Source organism: Eupeodes corollae, chromosome 1 (assembly GCF_945859685.1).
Source record: "Eupeodes corollae chromosome 1, idEupCoro1.1, whole genome shotgun sequence".
Classification (NCBI taxonomy): domain Eukaryota; kingdom Metazoa; phylum Arthropoda; class Insecta; order Diptera; family Syrphidae; genus Eupeodes; species Eupeodes corollae.
Genome location: NC_079147.1, coordinates 160,744,294 through 160,765,406, shown reverse-complemented (window position 1 = coordinate 160,765,406; position 21,113 = coordinate 160,744,294). Strand labels below are relative to the sequence as shown.

Sequence of the window (21,113 nt, the reverse complement as noted above, 5' to 3'; positions counted from 1 at the left end):
TCTGCATATTCTTGTTTTAACAATATTTGACACCATTATGTTGTAACCAAAGGAATGTTGTCGTGTTGCTGGGTTTTCGGTACCTGAACGAGGCCGTTTTCGATCCACTGGCATGCATTATATAAGTCCCATAAGATATGTGTCCTGCTCATTCTTTGGCCGACTATTGTAAAAGTTCTGCAGTATTTCTTTTCTTTGTTCTGTGTCTATGTTTCTCGTAAAACTTAGCTTGCAAGAACAATGAGGGCCCGTATTAGATTTTCCATCAATTACCCTTCCAGTTCTAACGCTTTGCTAATATAAATGTTTTCTCCTTATTCCTCGCTTTCTCTTACTTGTAGATGGTACATTGCTGTTGCTGGAGTCACAAGACATTTCTGGTAGAAATTAAATTTTTTTTCCTAAAAGAAAATTTCGTTAGAAAAAATCCACGTCACCGCTTAAATGTTACACTTACATACCTTTAAAACCTTTAAAAATATATTTATGTAAAAAGCAAAAATTACTGTTTTTCAAAAACTGTAAATAGTTTACTCTCTAATATTAAAAAACAAACTAAATATTGATGAAAAAATAACGTCACATTTTACCACAATTTTTTCGCGATCCGGACACTTTTTCGCACAGTTTAAAAAAACATACCTTTTTTTATTTGCTTTCGTGGGTTTTCCTAATGACCCCATTATCTTTATGACTTTTTTGTCACACAACGCAACTTCGCCTTAAAAGAGGTAAAATCTTACATTTCATTAACAGAACTTTTAAAATTTTAAAACGTTTTCATAGTAACCTGTCAAAGCTGTGAAATGATTCCGAGAAAATCTTGAAGAAATCTACAACTCAAAAATGTACTTCTTATGTGCTTCTTATGCATTTTTTCATCCCCTGTAACTTCGACAACCAAAATAATTTTTTTTGTTTTTTTTGGCTTAGAAGATGTGTCAAAAAGTGGACTTATTCCGTTCTCACAACTGACGATTCTCTTGTCTGTTGACTAACTAACTCATTTCTGTTTGTAAATAATAACTTCATTTAAGGTGGCTTTACAGGACACTGCCTAATAGAAAGATAAGCTTTTCTACTTGCAGCTGCTGCAAACAATTTTTGCAGAAACTGCAAAAGTAAAAGGGAGACGTTATCATGCCTAATACGTTCATATCCTGCCCTATCACGGAGACGAAGACTTCTACTACAATGTCTCAAACGCTTTATAGCTAGCACCAATTGGTTATAAAAGAACATGCTTTCACAACGGACCAACTATTGGTCTAAGTGTGTAGAACAAAGAAGCAAAAAAAAACAAAGAAAACCGGGAAAGAAAATCCTGTAAATATGAATGTAATAAGCTGAAATTTGAAATTTAAAGACGTTCATCAGTCTTACGTTTATAATGTGTGTTTCGAGAAGTACAAAATGTATCTCCGGCGTTCCGCAAGGGAGTCATCTTGGCCCTTTACTTTTCCTAATATATATTAATGATATAGTTGAAATAATACAAAATTGTAACTATCTGCTATTTGCTGATGATTTAAAATTGTACTTTCCTGTCTCCAAAAAAGCATATAGATTTCATTGTGGCTAAGGCGAACACCCTAGTTGGTTTCATTAAAAGGAATAGTAAGGATTTTACGGATCCTTATATTTTACTAACCCTTTATACCTCACTAGTTAGGTCAACAATCGAATATGCTGATGTGATTTGGGAACCCATGCTATAGAGTTCATTGATTGATTGAACAGGTCCAAAGTGGTTTACTAAATTTGTGTTTCGTAAAATGCGTTGGAATTTTAGTCCAGACTATAAAGCTAGAATCTAGAAGAAAAATTCATGATGTAATGTTTGTGAGAGATATACTTTGCTATCATATAAAAAGTCCGTTTTTGCTTTCTCAGATTTCCATTTATATACCATCTAGGCAGTTCAGAACAAGTTGTTTAAAATTATGGAAAAAATGAACCAATATCACGAGCAATTTCCTCGTTCAATAAAGTATGTGTTATTTTTGATTTTTATTTATCTCGACATAAATTTAAAATTGAATTATCGTATAAATTTATATTGTTATTATAATTAGTTAGTTAGTTGTTATTATATAGTTATATTGTCGATTGTTAAGCAAATGGCTTGTAGATAAATAAATAAAAAAAAAATTACGCAATCAAATACTTGTCTAATAAACTATGATTTTGATTTCTATTATTGTCAAAAATAAACTTTAAACAAATTAAAAACATTTTACACATTTATAATTAAGATTACTTTTTACATATGTATGTATGTATGTATGTATGTAAGTTTTGAACAGCTATGTAAAAGATTTAAACACGCTGCTACTTATGCTTTAGGATATAATTTTTGGAATGCACTTAAAAAATATATATGTACATATGCTCATCTAGTTCATTATATTATCGTAAATGACAAGAGTTAAATAATTGATGAAATATTCGTCTCCTTGAAGAATATTTCCAGAGTTTTCCTTTTTTAAATTAAACAAGTTCTTCGTATGTATGTATATACGTTGACCAAAAACAGTAACAAAAAATTATTTTATTTCAAAGTCAAAACATACATATTTCAGAAAAACATACGTGATCATATATAATTAGAACAGTAGATTTTATATAAAGTATTTTTCATTTGCAAGATTCCCACTAAAACTTTATTTGATAAAATCTAAATAATCCCCATTAATTTCGAAAATTTAATATTCTTTGCAAGAGGTAAAAGTTTAGTAAAAATGGATGCAATCATATTGTTTGTATCTATTGTTCTTGAAGTGATATGCTTAGTAATAATTGCTTCTCTTCCAAAATGATAACGAACTTGAATGTGATTTGTACATTGTCTATAAGCTTCATTCATGGCATGATCAATCGCTCCTCGATTATCACAAAAAATGTTGGTTGCAGTTAGGTTTGTATTAAATATTTTTGTTCTTCAAGACCTCTTTACCACAACGCTTATTGCACTGAGGGTCCTAATAGTCATATACTCAGCTTCGCAAGTCGATAATGCTGTATAGTTGTTTGCTTTTTAGATCCCCAAGAAATTGCTCCACCTTGATTGAGAATCACGTAACCTGCGATTGACTTGCTCTCATCTGGATCATTGGCATATTCAGCATCACAGAAACCTTTTACATTAAATTCTGCTGACTTGAAACAGTTTTATTTGTAGTCAGTTGTTCCTTTAAGGTATCGCAACACACGTTTAGCTGCCTTTCAATGTTCATGTCCGGGGTTATTGTTGAAACAACTGAGTAGGTTTACTGCATAACATATATCTGGACTAGTTAACTGTGCAGCAAACAACAATCTTCGGAAAACTCTTGGTAGGGAATTTTAGACATTTCTTTTTCTTCTTTTGTTGATAGGCTTTGTTCTTTGCTCAATTTCACATTAGAATCTAAGGATGTACTAACTGGATTACATGATTGCATGCTAAAATGTTCAAGCATTTTTAAAATGTATTTTTTTTTTGATTCATTGATATTTTTTTCTTAAAACCGTATTCTAAATGTAGTCCCAAAAAAGACATTGCTGGTCCAAGCACTTTCAATTTTAAATTTTTTGGAAGATGTTGTACTATTTTATTTATTTCTTAAAACTTTATATTTCAAAGGTATAAAAATGTCATCTACGTATACCATAAAAATTAAAAAATCTTTAGAACCGTCGTTAAAAGCATAAAACATTGACTTCAGTTCATTTAACTTCTTGTTCCACGTTCTTGACGATTGTTTAAGTCCGTAAATTGGCTTGTGAATTTGTAAGACTTTACCTTCTGGTATATCGAGACCCTCTGGAGCTTTTAAATAAATTTCCTCTTCAAGATCACCTTGCAAAAAAGCTGTTACTGCATCTAAGTGATCAATATGTAAGTCTTTGTCCAGTGCTAATGATAAAAGATAACGCTTCGAGTCATAATCTAATAATGAATACGTTTCTTGATAATCCACTCCACTACGTTGTCCACATCCTCGTGCTACAAGTCTTGCTTGGATCTTGATGTTTCAACTTTTTCATCTCGCTTGGTCTTAAAAATCCATTTTGTTGTTAGAGCCTTTCTTTCCTGCTATAGTCCATGTCTTGTTCTTCCAATTGATTAACTTCATCTTTTGCTGCTTCTGACCATTTGTTTGCATTTTTACTGTTCATGGCTTCATAATAGTTTTCTGGGTCATTGACACAGTGAACGTTATCAGACACAAAACTAACACATTTAATCCTTTTTGTTTGGTTTCGAATTCTTTCAGAACGACGAATAATTATTTCTTTATTTTCTCTTGATCCTGGTATTTCTTCAGGTTGAGGTGGCATATCATCTGGGTTTGATGTATTGGTTGAATCTTATCTAAGAGAATCAAGATGTCCTTCTTTTTCATAACAATTTCCTAAGAAATCTTGAAATTTTTGCAGTTTGTTCTTGGTTCAATGGTTCAAATTTTTCTGTTGCTGGGAAATACATTTCATTTTCTATAAAAGTAACATTACGACTAATTAGTAGCTGTCTCTTGATTGGTTCATATAATCTATAGGCTTTAGTTGTTTCGGAATATCCCACCATAATACACTTTGTGGATTTAAAATCCCATTTCTTGCGTTTTTATTTGGGCGTTTAAACCAATTCAATTCAGCAATTCATCCAAAAACGCGCAAATTCGACAAATTCTTATCTACGCCACTCCAAATTTCTTCTGGCATCTTATAATTTATCTTCTTTCTTGGAATTCTATTAAGTAAATACGCAGCAGTGCATATAGCGTCTGCCCAGTAAAATTTCTTTAAATTTGCATCTGCCATCATGGTACGACCCATCTCACATAAGCATCTATTCATGCGTTGAGCTTTCCCATTCCGTTAATGGTTGTACGGAGATGAAGTTTGGTGAACAATGCCATTTCCTTCGCAAACTTTTTTCATATCAGCATTGCAATATCCCAAGCCATTATCGGTTCTTAATATTTTAATATTTTTTCCAGTTTGATTTTCAGAAACATTTTTGAAAATTTTAAAATATTTAAAAACTTCTGATTTTATTTTCATAATGTAAACAAATACTTTTGATGAGAAATCATCAACAAAAATTACATAATACTTTGAACCACCAATTGAATCTCGTTCCATAGGACCGCAAACATCTGAATGTTCTATTTGTAGTACATCGTTCATAGAACTTCTTGAATTTTGATAAGGAATCTAAGATTGTTTACCGAAAAGACACAAAATACAATGTTTGAAGATCTTCTTGATATGTATGACCTAAAGGTTTATGCCATAAATCGGTCTTTGTAGCTTGAAAAATCTTATGATCCTTACTTATATCAAGGTTATACATAATATGAACTACCTTAGCTGAACCTCATTTTGAATTATACAAATTGACAGTCAAGCCATTCTTTGTCAAGTGGCTAACAGACAATAAATTTGCACATATTTCTGGCACCAATAAAACATTCTGTAACTTCGTAATATTTTTCGTTCAAAAACGCTTGTAAAGGAACATTTCCTCTTCCAATGACTTAACTTATTAAGATAGCATAAAAACCAGTCCGTTTCATCATCATTGAGCTATAAATGAACTGAGGAACCAGCTTGAACCCTTACCACCATTTTTCGAATTATTTATTTTCGATTTGTTTTTGCAAAATTAAGCAACATGACTTTCTTTGTTATATATGTAACGTACAAACGACGTTGTCTATGGTCATGTTTCTTACCTCTGTTGCTATACAGAGCTGCAGCACTTCCGCCGCTTGCACCTGCATCTTTATTCTAATATTTGTAATCTTGAAGTAATTTTGTTTTAATTGCATAGCCAGTTTTTTTTAAATCACTACTTTCCATTGCCATAATCATGGATCTTAAATGTTCTGGTAACCCCGAAAGTAACAAACTTCCCAAACTTATTTCAAAGTCGAAACATACATATTTCAGAAAAACATATGTGATCATTATATAAAACACCGAAAGTTGTAAATCCAATACTAAATCATTACTAAAAATCACTTGCTTCGAAATATGTATTTGTGTGAAGAAAATGTTTTGACATATGTTAATATATTACCGCTAGAACCGATACCAATTTAAAAATTTGTTTAAATTTTTGGTCATTATGAGTTTCATAAGCTGATCCTACAAGAAGGCTGATTTATCCCAAACAATTAATCCTCTATTTCACCGTTGTATAGTCCAAGTTTTTGACACTTACTCTCCCTGAATCAAAAATTCTTGTTCCACTTCTACGATGTAACTGCTGAGGAAAGTATACTTTAAGTTAATTTCACCAAAAAACAGTATTTTGAATAAGGAGGCGAATTTTGTATACCATAGATAAATATTGTTTTACTTTTGTGTTTCCAAATTCCTCTCTAACTCAATGTTCACTATCCCCCCTGTTTTTTTTTTGTTTGTTTTTATTTTCTTAAAAATTACTAACTTAACTCTATTTACAGTATTCCCAAACAACGAGACCGTTCAGCTTCTTACGGCTGTATACCACCTTATGTTGAACAAAATCGCACTATGGTCTTTTTAGTTGGGCGATCCGATCTCCGTTTAATCTCGCCAGATCGCAAACAAGTTCTACTCTATAAGGACTTCAAAGATGTGGCTAGCTGCGCCCAAGGTAACAAACATGCCGATCACTTCGGCATCATATGTCGTGAAGGCCACAACGATGGTTACATCGGCTACGTTTTTAAATGTCAATCCGATCACGTGTGTGATGATATTGTAGCTGCTATATCTCAAGCGTTTATAACTTGTTCCGAACAAAAGAAAAAAGAAGCTAGTCAAGTGTTCTCATGCGAACACTGTCCAATGTTATGGTATCATAAACTTTGTTCCGATGTAGAAGGTCTGAGCGAAAAGAAAACACAGAACGCCATCTTTCGTCGAATAGAATCGCTGAGTGACGACGAACAGGACACTATATGGGCCAAATATTATGGCTCTGAAAAAACAAGCTCTAGTTTAGGAGAGCAAAATCAATTTCTCATGATGTTACTAAGGGCACATTGTGAGTCACGGCAGCAAAGACACGTCCATGATACAGCAGAAAATCGTTCAGAATTCTTGAATCAGTATTTGGGTGGGAGTACAATATTTATGAAAGCAAAGCGTTCTCTAACGAGTTCTTTCGACCATTTACTCAAAAGAAAGGCCAGTAAAGATGATATAAATATTCCGCACAATTTGCGAGATTTCCACATTAAAGAGTCAAAGGAAGAGCCCAGCGAATCACCACCAGAGGGATTCCGTTCAAGATCGAATACACTGGGTTCGATAAGTCCCAATAAACCCAACGCAGAGCAGCTTAAGTCACCAATGATGGATATGTAAGTTCAGTTGTTACTTTTAAAAGTTATGAAAACTTACATTCATTATAATATTATAGCTTCCGAAAAGTGGGCAACAACCCAAAGGAAAGTTCTAACCATCAAGGTTCATGGCGGCAAGCGATTTTGAATAGTGTCGTTACTCCTTCAAAAGCTAATGAAGGTGATCCTCAAGCTGAGTTCTTGTCCCCAATGAGAGTAATACGTAAGTATATAAATATTTTTTGCTTTTCTATTCAAGTAATTCACATTATTATTGATAATTTAGAACAAAAAAGTGGAAAACGTACCAAAGAAGAATTACGAGAGCTCTGGCGCACAGCCATTCGTCAGACAATCCTTCTGAATCGCATGGAAAATGAAAACGCCATGCTTCAAGCACGACAAAATGAAAATGAAATCAAAAAAATTAAATTAGACTACGAAGAGATTGTGCCATGCGACAAACAACTTATCGAACGCTGGGAAATGATTATCGAAAGAGATTCAGTTAAGATCACAAATAAAAAAGATCCCAGAGTTCTAATGCAAGCCATTAAGACAGGAGTACCACGTTCAAAACGTGGTGATGTCTGGACTTTCCTCGCTGAGCAGCATTCCATGAATACCGCACCTGTGGATACAAAGAAGTTTCCGAACTTCAACACACCCTATCACACGCTGCTGAAAAATCTCACAGAGCATCAGCATGCCATATTTATTGACTTAGGCCGCACATTTCCCAATCATAAGTACTATAAGGACCCCTTAGGAGTGGGTCAACTGTCGCTCTTTAATCTACTTAAAGCATATTCCATCCTGGATCCAGAATTGGGTTATTGCCAAGGTCTAGGATTTATTTGTGGTGTATTACTTTTACATGTAAGTATTTTATAATTTATTTATATTATAAAGTCTAACATTTACATTTTTTGTTTCTCTTTTTAGTGCGATGAGGCAGATGCGTTCCAATTACTTAAGCATCTTATGTTCCGTAGACAAATGCGCACCAAGTACTTGCCCGATATGAAAAAATTCCAACTACAATTGTATCAATTATCAAGATTGGTCAAAGATCATATGCCAGATCTATATGAATGGCTTGATAAAAATGATGTCTCACCAACTTTATACGCAGCTCCATGGATACTTACGGTTTTCAGTTCACAGTTTCCATTGGGATTTGTGGCAAGAGTTTTTGATTTGCTTTTCTTAGAATCATCTGAAGTTATTTTCAAATTTGCTGTTGCACTATTAAGTGTTCACAAGGATGAACTATTGGCACGAGATGGTTTCGAAGAAATAATGGATTATTTAAAGAATGTCGTTCCCAAGATGACAGCCGATACAATGGAACAAATAATGAGAATGGTATGTGTAAATATGTACAGTGAAGCTAGAAATATTCCGCACTTTTTTTTTATAACGCCTTTCTTAATATCAACTAGGAAAAGCCAAACTGAATTTGTTGTTTTTATTTATTTCAAAAAAATATTGATATACTTTATATTTAAGTTATAAATAATGATCTGGTGGTAAAAAAAATATAAAATACAGTGTCGAGCAAAAGTCTTGGTACCCGTGTGGGTATTCTTGAAAAATGAGTTGTGTAAATGATATGAAGACACAATTTTCAATTTATGTTTTGATTTATTCTAGTTTAAGTTTATTTAACAAATTAACACAAGAAAAACAGAAAAATATCCTTCAAGGATCTCAAAAAAGTTAAAATAAAAGTATTAGTTCCTAACAACAATAGTGCAAAAGTCTTGGTACCCTAGAAGGACAAAAGAATTTAATTCGGTTTCGAATGTTTTATGTTAAGAATATAATTACCTAATATTTTGTGGGAAAACCTTTGAGCCAAATAACCTCTTTTAAACGATTTGGCATAGAGTTCACAAGTTTTCGCGTGACATCTGACCCTATTAATTGCCATTCTGATACCGGGAGCTCTTTAAGGTGGGTTTTGCTCGTTATATTGTGTTTTCGAAGTCGTTTCTCTAAGACATCCCATAAATGTTCGATTGGGTTAAGATTTGGGGGGTGTAACTAGCATGTGGGGCGTGTTGTAGGAGAACCACAACTTTACATTTGTAGCCGTATGCTCGTTATCCTGTTGGAAGTAATATGTGTCTACGATCCCAAGTTTCTCTGCACTTTGTTGTAAGTTTTGTTTTAAGATGTTTAAATAAACTGCCTTATTCATAATTCCATCAATTATTGTCAAATTTCCGACACCACTGGATGACATACCCCCTATACCATTACACCACCGTCACCGTGTTCCACATTTTTAATTATGTTTTTAGGATTCAAGGCTTCGCCTTGTTTTCTCCATACTATAATCCTCCCATCTGAACCAAAAATGTTGAATTTCGACTCATCGGAGTATATTACGTTGTCCCAAAATTCATTTTATTTATTTTTATAATCCTTTGCAAATTCCAGTCTTTTCTTTTTATTTATTTCACTTACGAACTGCTTTTTACGAGGTGTGCACGACTTAAACCCAGATCTCTGGAGCGATCTTGCAACTGTCCACGGAGAAACTGTTTCATTTAAACTAATCTGTATATCGGTAGCAATCTTTGGAGCACTTTTGAATGGATCTTTTTTTATTATACTCGCGATTTTTCGTTCATATCTTTCTGTAAGCTTGCGCGGACGACCAGACCTGACTTTATTTTCGATTCGGTTTTCTTTATTGTAACGGTTAATCACATTTTGTATGGTAGATTTGGGTCGTCCAACTATTTTATTAATATCCGCATAACTTTTAACTTGCTCATGGCAATTAATAATAATTTGACGCTCATTTACCGTTAATTCTTTTCTAACTATCGCTTTTTTGGTTTTAAAAAACAAAATTTCTTTAACCTTAACCTACACGACCGATCGCTTTGTACTGATTGACACACACATGTCATATTACAAGCTTCATGTAAAAAAAAAAAACAAAGCCAACAGGACCGTTACAAATTTAAACATTTAAAACAAGTAAAGTGCAGAAGTACCTAGACTTTTCCACTACTTTTTTCATAGATTTCAAGGTTTTATTATTTTTTGCTAGAAAATACAATTTGTTTTTGAATTTTTTCTATTGGTAAAACAAAGAATAAGGTTTTATCATAATAAATAACTTGATGCATGAAAATTAAGTCCTTAAGTTTTCTTTTCTTTCAAAGCATTTAATGACATGGCACTTTGAGTACCATGACTTATGCTCGACACTGTATATAACTTTACCCCATAACATCCCTGCTCAAAACTAACCGGATTTTATATAAAACTTCGGGTCTTAATGTTTAGGTAACGGTTTTTCTTGTCATTTGGATAACATAATTAATTTTAAAAAACTAAGCAGGTTGTGAGCTGTCTAAATAGAAATTAAATCGATTAATAAAATGGCTAAAACACGTCACACAAGCGCTATTTGTTATAAAGTGTTAGAAAAGTATCAAGCCGGTACAAAAAAAAATGTAATTGCTGAAATGCTGAAAATTCCAACTTCAACGGTTTATGACATTATTAAGAAGATTAGAAGCGGAAAATCAGTAGCAGCAGATCATCGTGGTGGACGCCCTCGCCAAACAAAAGCTAAAACAGATAGGCGCATAAAGAATTTTGTTCTTAAGGACCCTTTTGCGTCCTAAAAAAACATCTGTGGGGATCTAAATTTATCATAGCGTTCCGACCAGCAAAAAAGGCACTACTTATTGAAAAACATCGTAAAAAAAGTAACATATGATAGGTGTATTGGAAAGACTTTCAATGTCTTAATTAAAATATTTAATCAAAGTTGAATTCACTTATCAACTACCTAGCCGAAAAAAACATGGTGCTGAGTAGCACTAGATTCCCCCGTCCTGATATCCACTTGGTGGTCCTCCGACGATCAAACTGCAACCAAATCGATTATGTTGTTATCGACGGAAGACACTTCCTAGCATACTTAGCGTTCGCACGCAACATACTCGTAGATTCCGATCACTATTTAGTTGGTGCAAAACTGCACGTGCGAATATCCATGGAAGCTATTAGGCTAACATCAACCACGAGGAGAAGATTCAACATTGGAAAACTGCAGCAGGAAGTAATGCCTTTGCAAAATATCCTTAGAGTTTGCAAAGAACGAACCCGACTACGAATGAGATGTGTCCGGAGACCCTCTGGCAGCTTTGCTAATAGGCAATGAGGAATACTGCGTAAGAAGTGCTAGGGTTCTCACAACTGCCACCAAGGAACCTCGGGTTTGAATTCGAGTTATCTCAGGCAAACAAAGCCAAAACGGAGGCATACAGACTGTGGCAGCAAAGAAGGACACGGATCTCCCTTCAGCACTTTGTCAATAAAAGAAGAGATGAGAATCTCTTGCTCATAAGAAAGAAAAATTCCCATGAGCAGCGTGGAGTCGAGGAAATCTAAGGATGCTTTAATAGGAAACAGGTGCAGAGTTTTTATAGACGAGTCAATAGGCAAACTACGGGATTCACTATCCGCCCTGGAGCCTGCAAAGATAAGTAGGGAAATACTGTAGTGAAAGATCATTTATACTAGCTACTCAATGGCAATGAAGCCCACGATCCCGAGCACCTCCGACAAATTCAATTGGTTGATGACCTAGAGTTCCACCCACCCGACCTGAATGAGAGTTGCAATCACCAGGCTCAAGTTAAACAAAGTTCCCAGTGATGACGGTTTATAGTCGGAGCTTTTCAAGCACGTGGGAGCTGATCTGGTAAGGAGCATGCACCAACACATAACCAAAATCTGGTCGGAAGAAAGCATTCCCGACGATTGGAATTTAAGCACTATCTGCACGATCCATAAGAAAGTTGACCACCTTTTCTGCGCTAACTACAGAGGCATCAGCCTTTTAAACATCGCCTGCAAGATACTGTCTAACGAAACTTTGGTGGATTTGTCAATTTACCTGCTCTGTTTGCCTGTATATCATTGATACTATATTGCTTGAACTGAGGACCTAACAGAGGTTAACCGTGTTGGTTTCGCTGAGTGAACGAAGCTCCCAATCTTAACTTTGTGACAGTGTCAGATATTGCCTTGATTGCTTCTTGGCAACAGAAACCGCCAGTACTTCTGCTTGAAAGACATTGGAGTAATTTGGAAGCTTACGTTAAAAGATACAGGCACTAATCCCTCCTCCGTTTGGGAACCATCCGTAAAGACATACATCATTTTTGTTTGCCCCGTTTTCTATCCAGTCATTCCTTTTATGAATTTCTGTTACTACTGCTACTGGGTTAAAATCTATGTACGGCCTTAAATAGTCTGTCTAAGTGCCAATGTCTATGTCAAAAGTTATTACACTGAATTAGACGTAATGAGCTTTTGGCCGCCAGTTCTTTCACGAATATATCGAGAGGAGCTAGCGAGAGCAAAGTCTCTGGGGCTGCAGTTGGTGTAGTTCTCATTGCATTTGTAGTACCTACATATACTTAATGCTTTGAATTTTTTTTTTTCATATTTTAAATTGGTAACCCTTTCAAAGGCTGGCAGCCATTTAACATGGGACTTTACTTGAATTTTTTTCTACGTGTAGAAAGTACCAACAACATTTTTATCTACAAAAGAAAACTCCTTACACAAGTTACAAATTCCTCATAAGTTCAATTTTGTTTTGTAAAGAAAAAGTCCTTATTCATTCCAATATGACAAGAAGCCCTTTTACATAAACCTTTAAATAAAATTGTGTTGAGAATCAGAAATTATGATCTGCTGACATTTTGACATAAGTAGACTTGAATTCTAATAAAGTTTTAAATGAAAGGTAATTTTTTGGCAGCTGGACAATCAGACACTAGAAACGTGCATTACCCTTGCATCATCTGAACCTTTACATTGCCTGGTTCTAAATTTACGTTCAAACAGCAGCTGACTTCAAATGAATTCTCTAACATTGTCTGTACCTGTGTCTATTGAGAACCACACCCTCAGCAGCTTTAGACACTCTCCTCCATCTGACACCCCTCGACATTTTTAGCAAACAAGTGGCAGCGAGTACAGCTATAAGACTCAACGCCTCATCTCAATGGACCAACAACAATGTGGGACACTCCATCATTTTGAACCTCTATGGTTCTGTACCAAAGTACATAGACTACACTATTTCAAAGCCTCAATTGGGAAAAAAAAACTTCCAGGTATCCATTTCTAAGTGTGTCCTACTTTATCACGGACAGCCACTTAACCTAACCTAACGCATGTGTCAATAACCCAAATTTACGAATAAATTTGCAATGCCATTGGTATCACCAGAGTACAACAGTCTAGCAGGATTTTATCAACCGTTCTTAGTGACACCTCCTCCCCATTTTTAAAATACCATCCTTTCTTCAGAAGAGGATTTGAAAATAGCGCTATTGATGCTTGCTGTGGGGGACATGAATGCAAGAACTGGAAGTCAAGCTGGAAATGAGAATAGTGTACTGGGAATCGAGAGTAAATCGAGGGATTTAGTCTGCAACGCAAGAGGCTTAAAGCTTATTGACCTGTGTAACTCGTACAGGTTGAGAATACAAAATGGTACAAGCTTGTCAGATATGGAAGGTCAATTAACTTTTGTCAGTGGTCAGGGAAACTTTGTGATAGACTATAGTCTCGTAGGCAACGAATGGAATGAGCATATGATTGACATTAAAATAGAGACTGTACCGTATTCAGACCACTTTCCAATGATCATAACGTTCGCACTGATTTCCAGAGAAGCTCAAGAAGCCAAGGTAATACACTCCCTAACGAAACTGAAATGGAAACCGACAAAGGAGATTAAATATCAAGTAAGGCTTGATATCTCACTGCTGGGTCAAAGAAATTGTGATCTATCCAAGCTGGATAAAATAATCAAGGAGTTGTATCCAACTGTAGCTGCCAACAGCAAAGCCCAGGAGAACTTCATAGAGCCATGGTTTCATGTAGACTGTAGAAAGGCAAGGGAGTTATCGTTTAGCTGGCTTAGAGCATACAGATATTCAAATGATGGCTACTTCAAAAATCAATATTTGTTGGCTAATAGATCTTTCAAGGCAGTATGTAAGCTAAAGAAGGCAGCATTCTTCGAAGCTGCATCCAAGAGATTAGCGTCTTGTAAAAGCGAAAAGGAGTTTTAGAACAATGCAAAGCAGCTGAACGGGAAAAAGTTTTTAATCCATTATATAGTATACGTTTTTCGTTGACTTTAAATCTGAATTGATATGATCTACAAGCCGTATAGAAACGGAATGTCATGGAAGTTCGGAAGAGTTATACAAAATCCATATGCATATACAATTGCTAGGGTATGAAATGGAGAAGAGTTGTCGAGAGGGTTTAAAACACAATCGGGAGTCAGACAAGGCTGTACATTGAGTCCGAGTCTGTTCGCCTTGTTTATTGAAGATCTCACAGGCCTCTTACCAGGTGGCATAGACTTCACCGGACAAATAACAAAACCATTGCTGTTTGCGGACGACATTGTTCTTTTGGCAGCATTACCTGAATCATTGCAGTTACTGATAAATCGCCTGTATCAATATTGCCAGCTTCGGAGTTTGATGGTGAATCTTAATAAGTCCAAAATTTTGATTTTTAAACGAGGAGGAGGCCGCAATTTAGCGAAAGAAAAATGATTCTATAATGGAGAGGTCATTAAAGTTGTCACGGAACTAAAATAAATTGGAGCTCACTTAACGAAAAATTTGAGCATGAAAGTTCATCTAAGAGAGAAACTAGTTAAGGCTAAAGGGCCAATCATTACAACTTGGAAAATATGTTTTTCTAACAAAAGTATAGCACATAGCAACAAAATTAAGATATTTGAAGCGGTATCTGAGTCTGTCATGTTTTACGCTTTATAAACTTGGGGAACGAAGCAATACGAAACAGTTGAGAAACTTCTCCGATACTTTATTAAGCGAATTTTTAGACTGCCATCAAATACACCAAACTATGTTATTATGTTGGAATCAGGATTATCACCTATGTTTATAGAAACCCTAAAAATGCAAGTCGATTACATCTTAAGAGTTATGAAGATGAGCAATAATAGACTTCCGATGATAGCACCGCTTCAAGTAATACGAACCAAAACAAGTTGGTGTGCTGATTGGATAAATTTGGTCAGAGAATGAGGAATGGAACTTAACTTTTTGTGTAATAGTCAGGATGATTTAAAAGCTTCTTTATACCAGCTCATTTCCTCAGTGGACATAAAACAACGAGAGAAATACTATGAATGACGCCACAGGATCTATGTACAGACATCTCTACTGTCAGCTAAATCACAAATTGGGAGAGAGGAATTATTTTAGGGACGATAATAGCATTGTCGAAATTTCAATGATGGTTAAATTGAGAGGAGTTATGCAGCTGAATTTTAGACCTTATAGAGATGACATACCAATTATATGCCCACTGTGCAATTTAAAGGAAAGGAAGGATGTTTAACTCTTTGTTGGAAGATGTCCAGTTCTTAAAGAAATAAGAAGGTATGCTTTTGGTAGCGAAATATTGACGCAAAATCAAGTTATACTCTTAACTAACAATATGGAAGTTAAAAATTATATCTATCTTGCAGGCTAGCTCTTCTCTATAGAAGTAGAATTATGAATGAAAGTTTTTAAATATATTATTGAGCTATGTTATCTTTTTTATGATTTGTCAACTAGGCAGATGGCAGTAAAGCCATGCTTTTTGTTTTTTGTTTGTAAACTTTATAAAAAATTTTAATTTACGTTATTAAAATAAAAACCAATCTTATCTAAAAAAAAACCTAATAATCGACAATTTAATCATGTCAATGCCTCATCAAAATATTAATTTTTAAGATCTAGTGACAAAAATCCGGTTAGTTTTTAGCAGACCAATTTCTGAATTTATTTAATTTTTTGTTACCATCATTTATTGTGTGGATTTTTTTAGCTTGTTTTAATTCTTGTATGATCTTATTACATTATAGAAAATATAAAAAAAATGTGTACATTCTTGGGTAGTAAAACATGGCTTAATAAACTTGACCAACAAAATCCGGAATGTTTCTAGCACCACTGTATATATCTATTTTGATTTAAAGGTGGATGGCTGTTTACACTCTCATCAGTACCCAAATATTAAATACATTGTTACTGTTATATAATAAAGAAAAGGATCATTTTAAAAAATATCTTATTTTATTTGTCTATTTTTAGATATTTACCATGGACATCAGTAAGCAACTTACTGAATACAAAGTTGAATACAACGTCCTCCAGGAAGAAATAACAACCACAAAACATCATCTAGAGATGCTTAATCGCGAAAAAGCTCAAAGCCAACATTTAGAAACACAATTACAGGTAAAAAATTATACGTTTATAAAATCCTTGATTTTTGTTTATTAAACTTTTTCTTTTAATCAGTTCGCTCAATCCAGTATCGCTCAGCTGGAAAAAACTCGTGCTTCACAACAAACACAAATTACTACACTCCAGTCACAAGTTCAAACTTTAGAATTGACAATCCAAACATTAGGACGATTTATTGGTCATGTTGTGGAGCATGATCTGGATTTAGATCTGCCAAGTGATGTTCGTAGAATAATACAACAATTGGAAGACATTGAGAAGCAACGCCGAAGACCATACTTTTCAGACCGCAAAATAAACAAATCCATTTCGGTTAATAGTCATTTGGGATTCCCACTTAAAGTTCTCGAAGAACTCAATGAACGTGAAGAAGGTTCCTCACCTGTCAAAAAGAAGACACCATTCTTTGAGAACACTTATGAACATCTAAGGCAACAACGCGCTGGAGGAGCTTCATTAAATCAAAACAGCAATCAAAATCAACAACAACAGCAACAACAAAGACCTAATCGACTTATTGATAACAACATGACTACTGAGGTACACAGTAGATACGATGAACTGAAGTTACCTACTCATGTCGATCGTGTTGTGAGTAATTTAAAAAGTCCAATTGAGGTAGACAGTGGTGTTGGCACACCCATAAGTCCACCACCATCAATATGCATCAGCAATAGTTCTGGTCAAAAGTCGCCTTTGATCAATCGTCAAGATGTTGGAATGAAAATCGAAGAAATGCATCCACTTAGCATGGTGGGAGATGTTAATGTTCGGTTTAATGGCACAACACAGCTTAAAAGTTTCCGCCCCGTACATCATTTTAAGCCGATCTCAATGACATCTCCGCCGCCACCGCCGCCGCAAGCAAATGGTTCTAGTACAAGATCTGAACCAGGAGCACCAAGTCAAAGCTAACGGTTTTGATTTTTAACAAAACTCTTTCAGGGAATATTCCACAGCGAGTCTTTTTAAAAAAATTAAAAATACTCAACGCGTTTTTGAGTAGTTAAAAATTTCAACAAAAAAAAATGATATTAACAACATAAACAAAACATCCATACACTTTAAAATTGTAGACAAGAGTAAAAAGAAAAAGAAAACAAATCAAAATATGTACCTATTATAAATTTATATCTTAAATTGCCATACCAAATCAATACAGAATACACATAGATTATTCCGCCCCGCTTTTCACCGAAATTCATAGAAGTGCTAATTTTTGTATAGTGTAAGAGAGGAGGGAGAAAAACGTACATCCACGGTATATTATTATATTAATATGTTTCACTTATCATTTTTCGTTTGTAGTAATTGGCTGCAATTCGTCACCCAAGCGTTAATATTGAATGTTAGAAACAAAAAGGTTTTAACTTTTTTCTTTATTTTTTTTTTAAATGAATCAAGATACTTTCAACAATTATCAATAAAATCGAGTCTCACTTAGAAAAGACGTTTACACTTGAATTTTATTGAAAAGCTTATAATTTGATCAATAACCTTTTTACCAAAAATAAGCTAAAGTATACAGAAACTTCATAAAGGATAATTAATTGAAAAGTTCAAACAAATTGTTTATGCAACTAGAAAGTTTATGCATTTTTATACTTTGGTACATCGAGCGCATAACATTAAAATGCAACTTAAACTACAAGAAGACGGCATATAAAAACAGAAAAAGTTTTCGGTTCTCACGGTTTTTAAAGTCTTTTTCGACTATCGACGCATATTTTCTGAACACCCTTTTGTGACAGGCTCCACACTCGCGCAAATGGTTTGCCGTCGATTTTCGGCAAGGCGGCGAAACCGCAAAAACAGAATAACTTTGTTTCTAAACTTAACTTTATAAGCGACCTTAAGTGCAATCAACTTTTGTGAATTAAACTCGATTTCTTTTTCGATTACTTGATAAGAAATTTCGGGCGAAAAGCCCGGAATCTTATGTTCAATGTATGCTCTCAGCTTTTACAACGTGGACTTTTTGGCATAAACTAATGACAGAAAATAGTTTAGAAGTGTTAAAACACACGAAATCACGGGCCGGCCAATCGATTGGACCATTTCTTGGGATAACCACGATTATCAAAGTTACTCTACAATAAAGGTGTGCTGTGTGACTTGTGGCACCATCCTCTCATCAAAGTCCATAGCTTGCAACTCGAGCCAAAAGTAATCGGTAATAATGGAAGTAACAAAGCAATTATAAATAAATTAGGTGCCTCAACAGTCCGTTGAAAACCAGGAGTGCGTGAAGTTAGCCCCCCTTTTTTCGATTTTCCAATTTTGGAAAGTTGTTCTAGGTTGTTCCGCATTGTTCCAAAGTTTTTTTTTTCTTGATCGGCCAATCGCATTTTAGATTTTTCGAGCGGATCAAAATCCTGTCATCAAATGTGACGTTAGTGTTGTATGTAGTGGTGAGCGTCCATTTTCCACAGTCTTTTTGAAATTAAAATTAAATTTCGTTTAAATTGTTGCCGAGTGGCCAAATTCATTAACTCAAAGTTATCTTTACTAGGCACAGAACAGCTTCAAAGCTGTCGACCGACATACTAAGATAATTCTTATAGTCTTCACCGTCCTCCCATAGTAAGTTCTTGAGTAGGTGCGCCTCTAAATCATAAAGTTCCCTTACTTCGAGAAATGGATTCACCCAAAACCAATAACTACCGACACTAAAGACAAATCACAATGTCAAAAAATCTATTATACTCTCGCAAACCTTCATATGATCGGAAATGGGTAATGTCCGGATTTTCCACATATCGCTTGAACACGACACACAATGGCCGTAAGATTTGCGCACTCATTGGTGTAACTTAATATGCGAGCAAATTTACGCAAACAATTGTGCGGTATTTGGGACAGATTCCACACATCGTCTATACATCCTTATTTGCGCTATTTTTTAAACTTTTGTCACGTACTTTTTAAACTTTTGTCAGAACCGCGAATATGTGCGGCTTTTATATTCCGTCTGCTGTAGCTTTAGTTATGGTGAATTAAAAAAAAAAAAATCTATTTTCTCGTTAGTAGTACATTATGAATGGCATATCTTTTTTATAAACAAATATAAAACTTTTCCGCTGGCTATTATGTTTTTTTAAATGAGCCTTTGAATAGAATTCTATTCTATGACTTCATTTAACAACTAAGTTAATTAAAATATTACAGAATCATCAATTTTATTTTGCCGTCTTTAATTTATTGAATGACTTCGTCTGTTTTCTTTTTCGATAATATTAACTTTTTATTATTCCAATCATTTGCAGATCAATTAATTTTGTTTTCCTTCCACTTTGCACAAATAAAACACTTAATACACAAAAGCAAAATCAAATACAATAAAAACTCTTACCTTACAGTGTGTTACCCAGAACATTATAGTTTCAAAAATATTGTTCCAAATAATCTTAATCTTTAGCTTTTAACTGGTTCTTATTGTTAGTAAAAGGATTCTTATAAGCTTAGTATGGAAACTAAAACATATTGCTAGAACAATTTGAACTTGAAGTACTGCGGATAATGTAATGATAACAACAATACCAAAAAAAAACTATACATTAATTGGTACGGACAATAAAGAAAATAACGTTCAGTCAAACATCTTGAAGATCATGTTTTAGAGTCTATAAAATCTTAAGCAACAAACATTTAAAAATACAAAACAAAACAAACATACAGATAAAACCAAATATGGCTTTTTGCGATATTTCCTTTTTTGTTTAATTTTAATTTTAATGATATTAATATTTTATTTATTAATCTACGATTTGTTTAATATCAAATTTAAATTATAAATTATGTTAATTACAAAATAAATAATTTTAAGTGTATGTGTACTATAAAGTTATCAAATGTGATGAAGTTACAAAATTTTGTTGTAGTTCTTAATAGTTTCTAGAGATTATGTTAATTCTTTTCATTTTGTTTAATTAGTTTTTTTTTAATTTTTATTTTTTTTTTAAATTTAATTTCCAAACTTACAACTTAAAAAGTTTAAAGATTCAAAAAAACATATAATATAAGTTGCTTAAAAGAAAATAAGAAAAATAAATCGAACTTAATTGACTTTAACAAATATGTAATTTTTTTATTATTTAAATAATGATTCAGTTAAAAAAATAACGGTAACTATCTATAAAATGGTAAACTCTATGAAATCGTTTTTAAATACGTTGTGAAGCCTTGGGTTAACTGCCCCATCGCATTTAATAAAAATAAACAAATTGGGTGGCGCAACAGTCTGCTGAGAAGTAGGGCCTAGTGACTTAAAACTCTCAACCATTCCTATGTGCGAGTAATGTTGTTAGGAATGGAGGGGACCTACAGTTTATATGCCGAATCCGAACGGCTTATTTCAGAAAGCACTTTTTCATGAAAAGAGTTACTCGTGGAGAATTTGTCAATTCCTCGCAAGAGGCAGTAAACGTGAAAAGACTTTAGATGGCAT

The 21,113-nt window shown here is 34.1% G+C and overlaps 1 protein-coding gene across 4 annotated transcripts in view; it reads left to right on the top strand.

Annotated features, from left to right (window-relative positions):
- Positions 1-20,510, top strand: part of LOC129943464 (TBC1 domain family member 4) — a 109,477-nt gene extending 88,967 nt beyond the window's left edge. For all 4 annotated transcript variants that reach the window (XM_056052938.1, XM_056052937.1, XM_056052940.1 and 1 more), the window contains 6 exons: positions 6,459-7,343; positions 7,403-7,548; positions 7,612-8,204; positions 8,271-8,693; positions 16,511-16,657; positions 16,721-20,510. In XM_056052938.1, coding sequence (XP_055908913.1) covers positions 6,459-7,343; positions 7,403-7,548; positions 7,612-8,204; positions 8,271-8,693; positions 16,511-16,657; positions 16,721-17,581 — 3,055 coding nt within the window. In that variant the 3' untranslated portion in view covers positions 17,582-20,510. The remainder of the gene's footprint in view (positions 1-6,458; positions 7,344-7,402; positions 7,549-7,611; positions 8,205-8,270; positions 8,694-16,510; positions 16,658-16,720) is intronic.
- Positions 20,511-21,113: the final 603 nt, after the last annotated feature.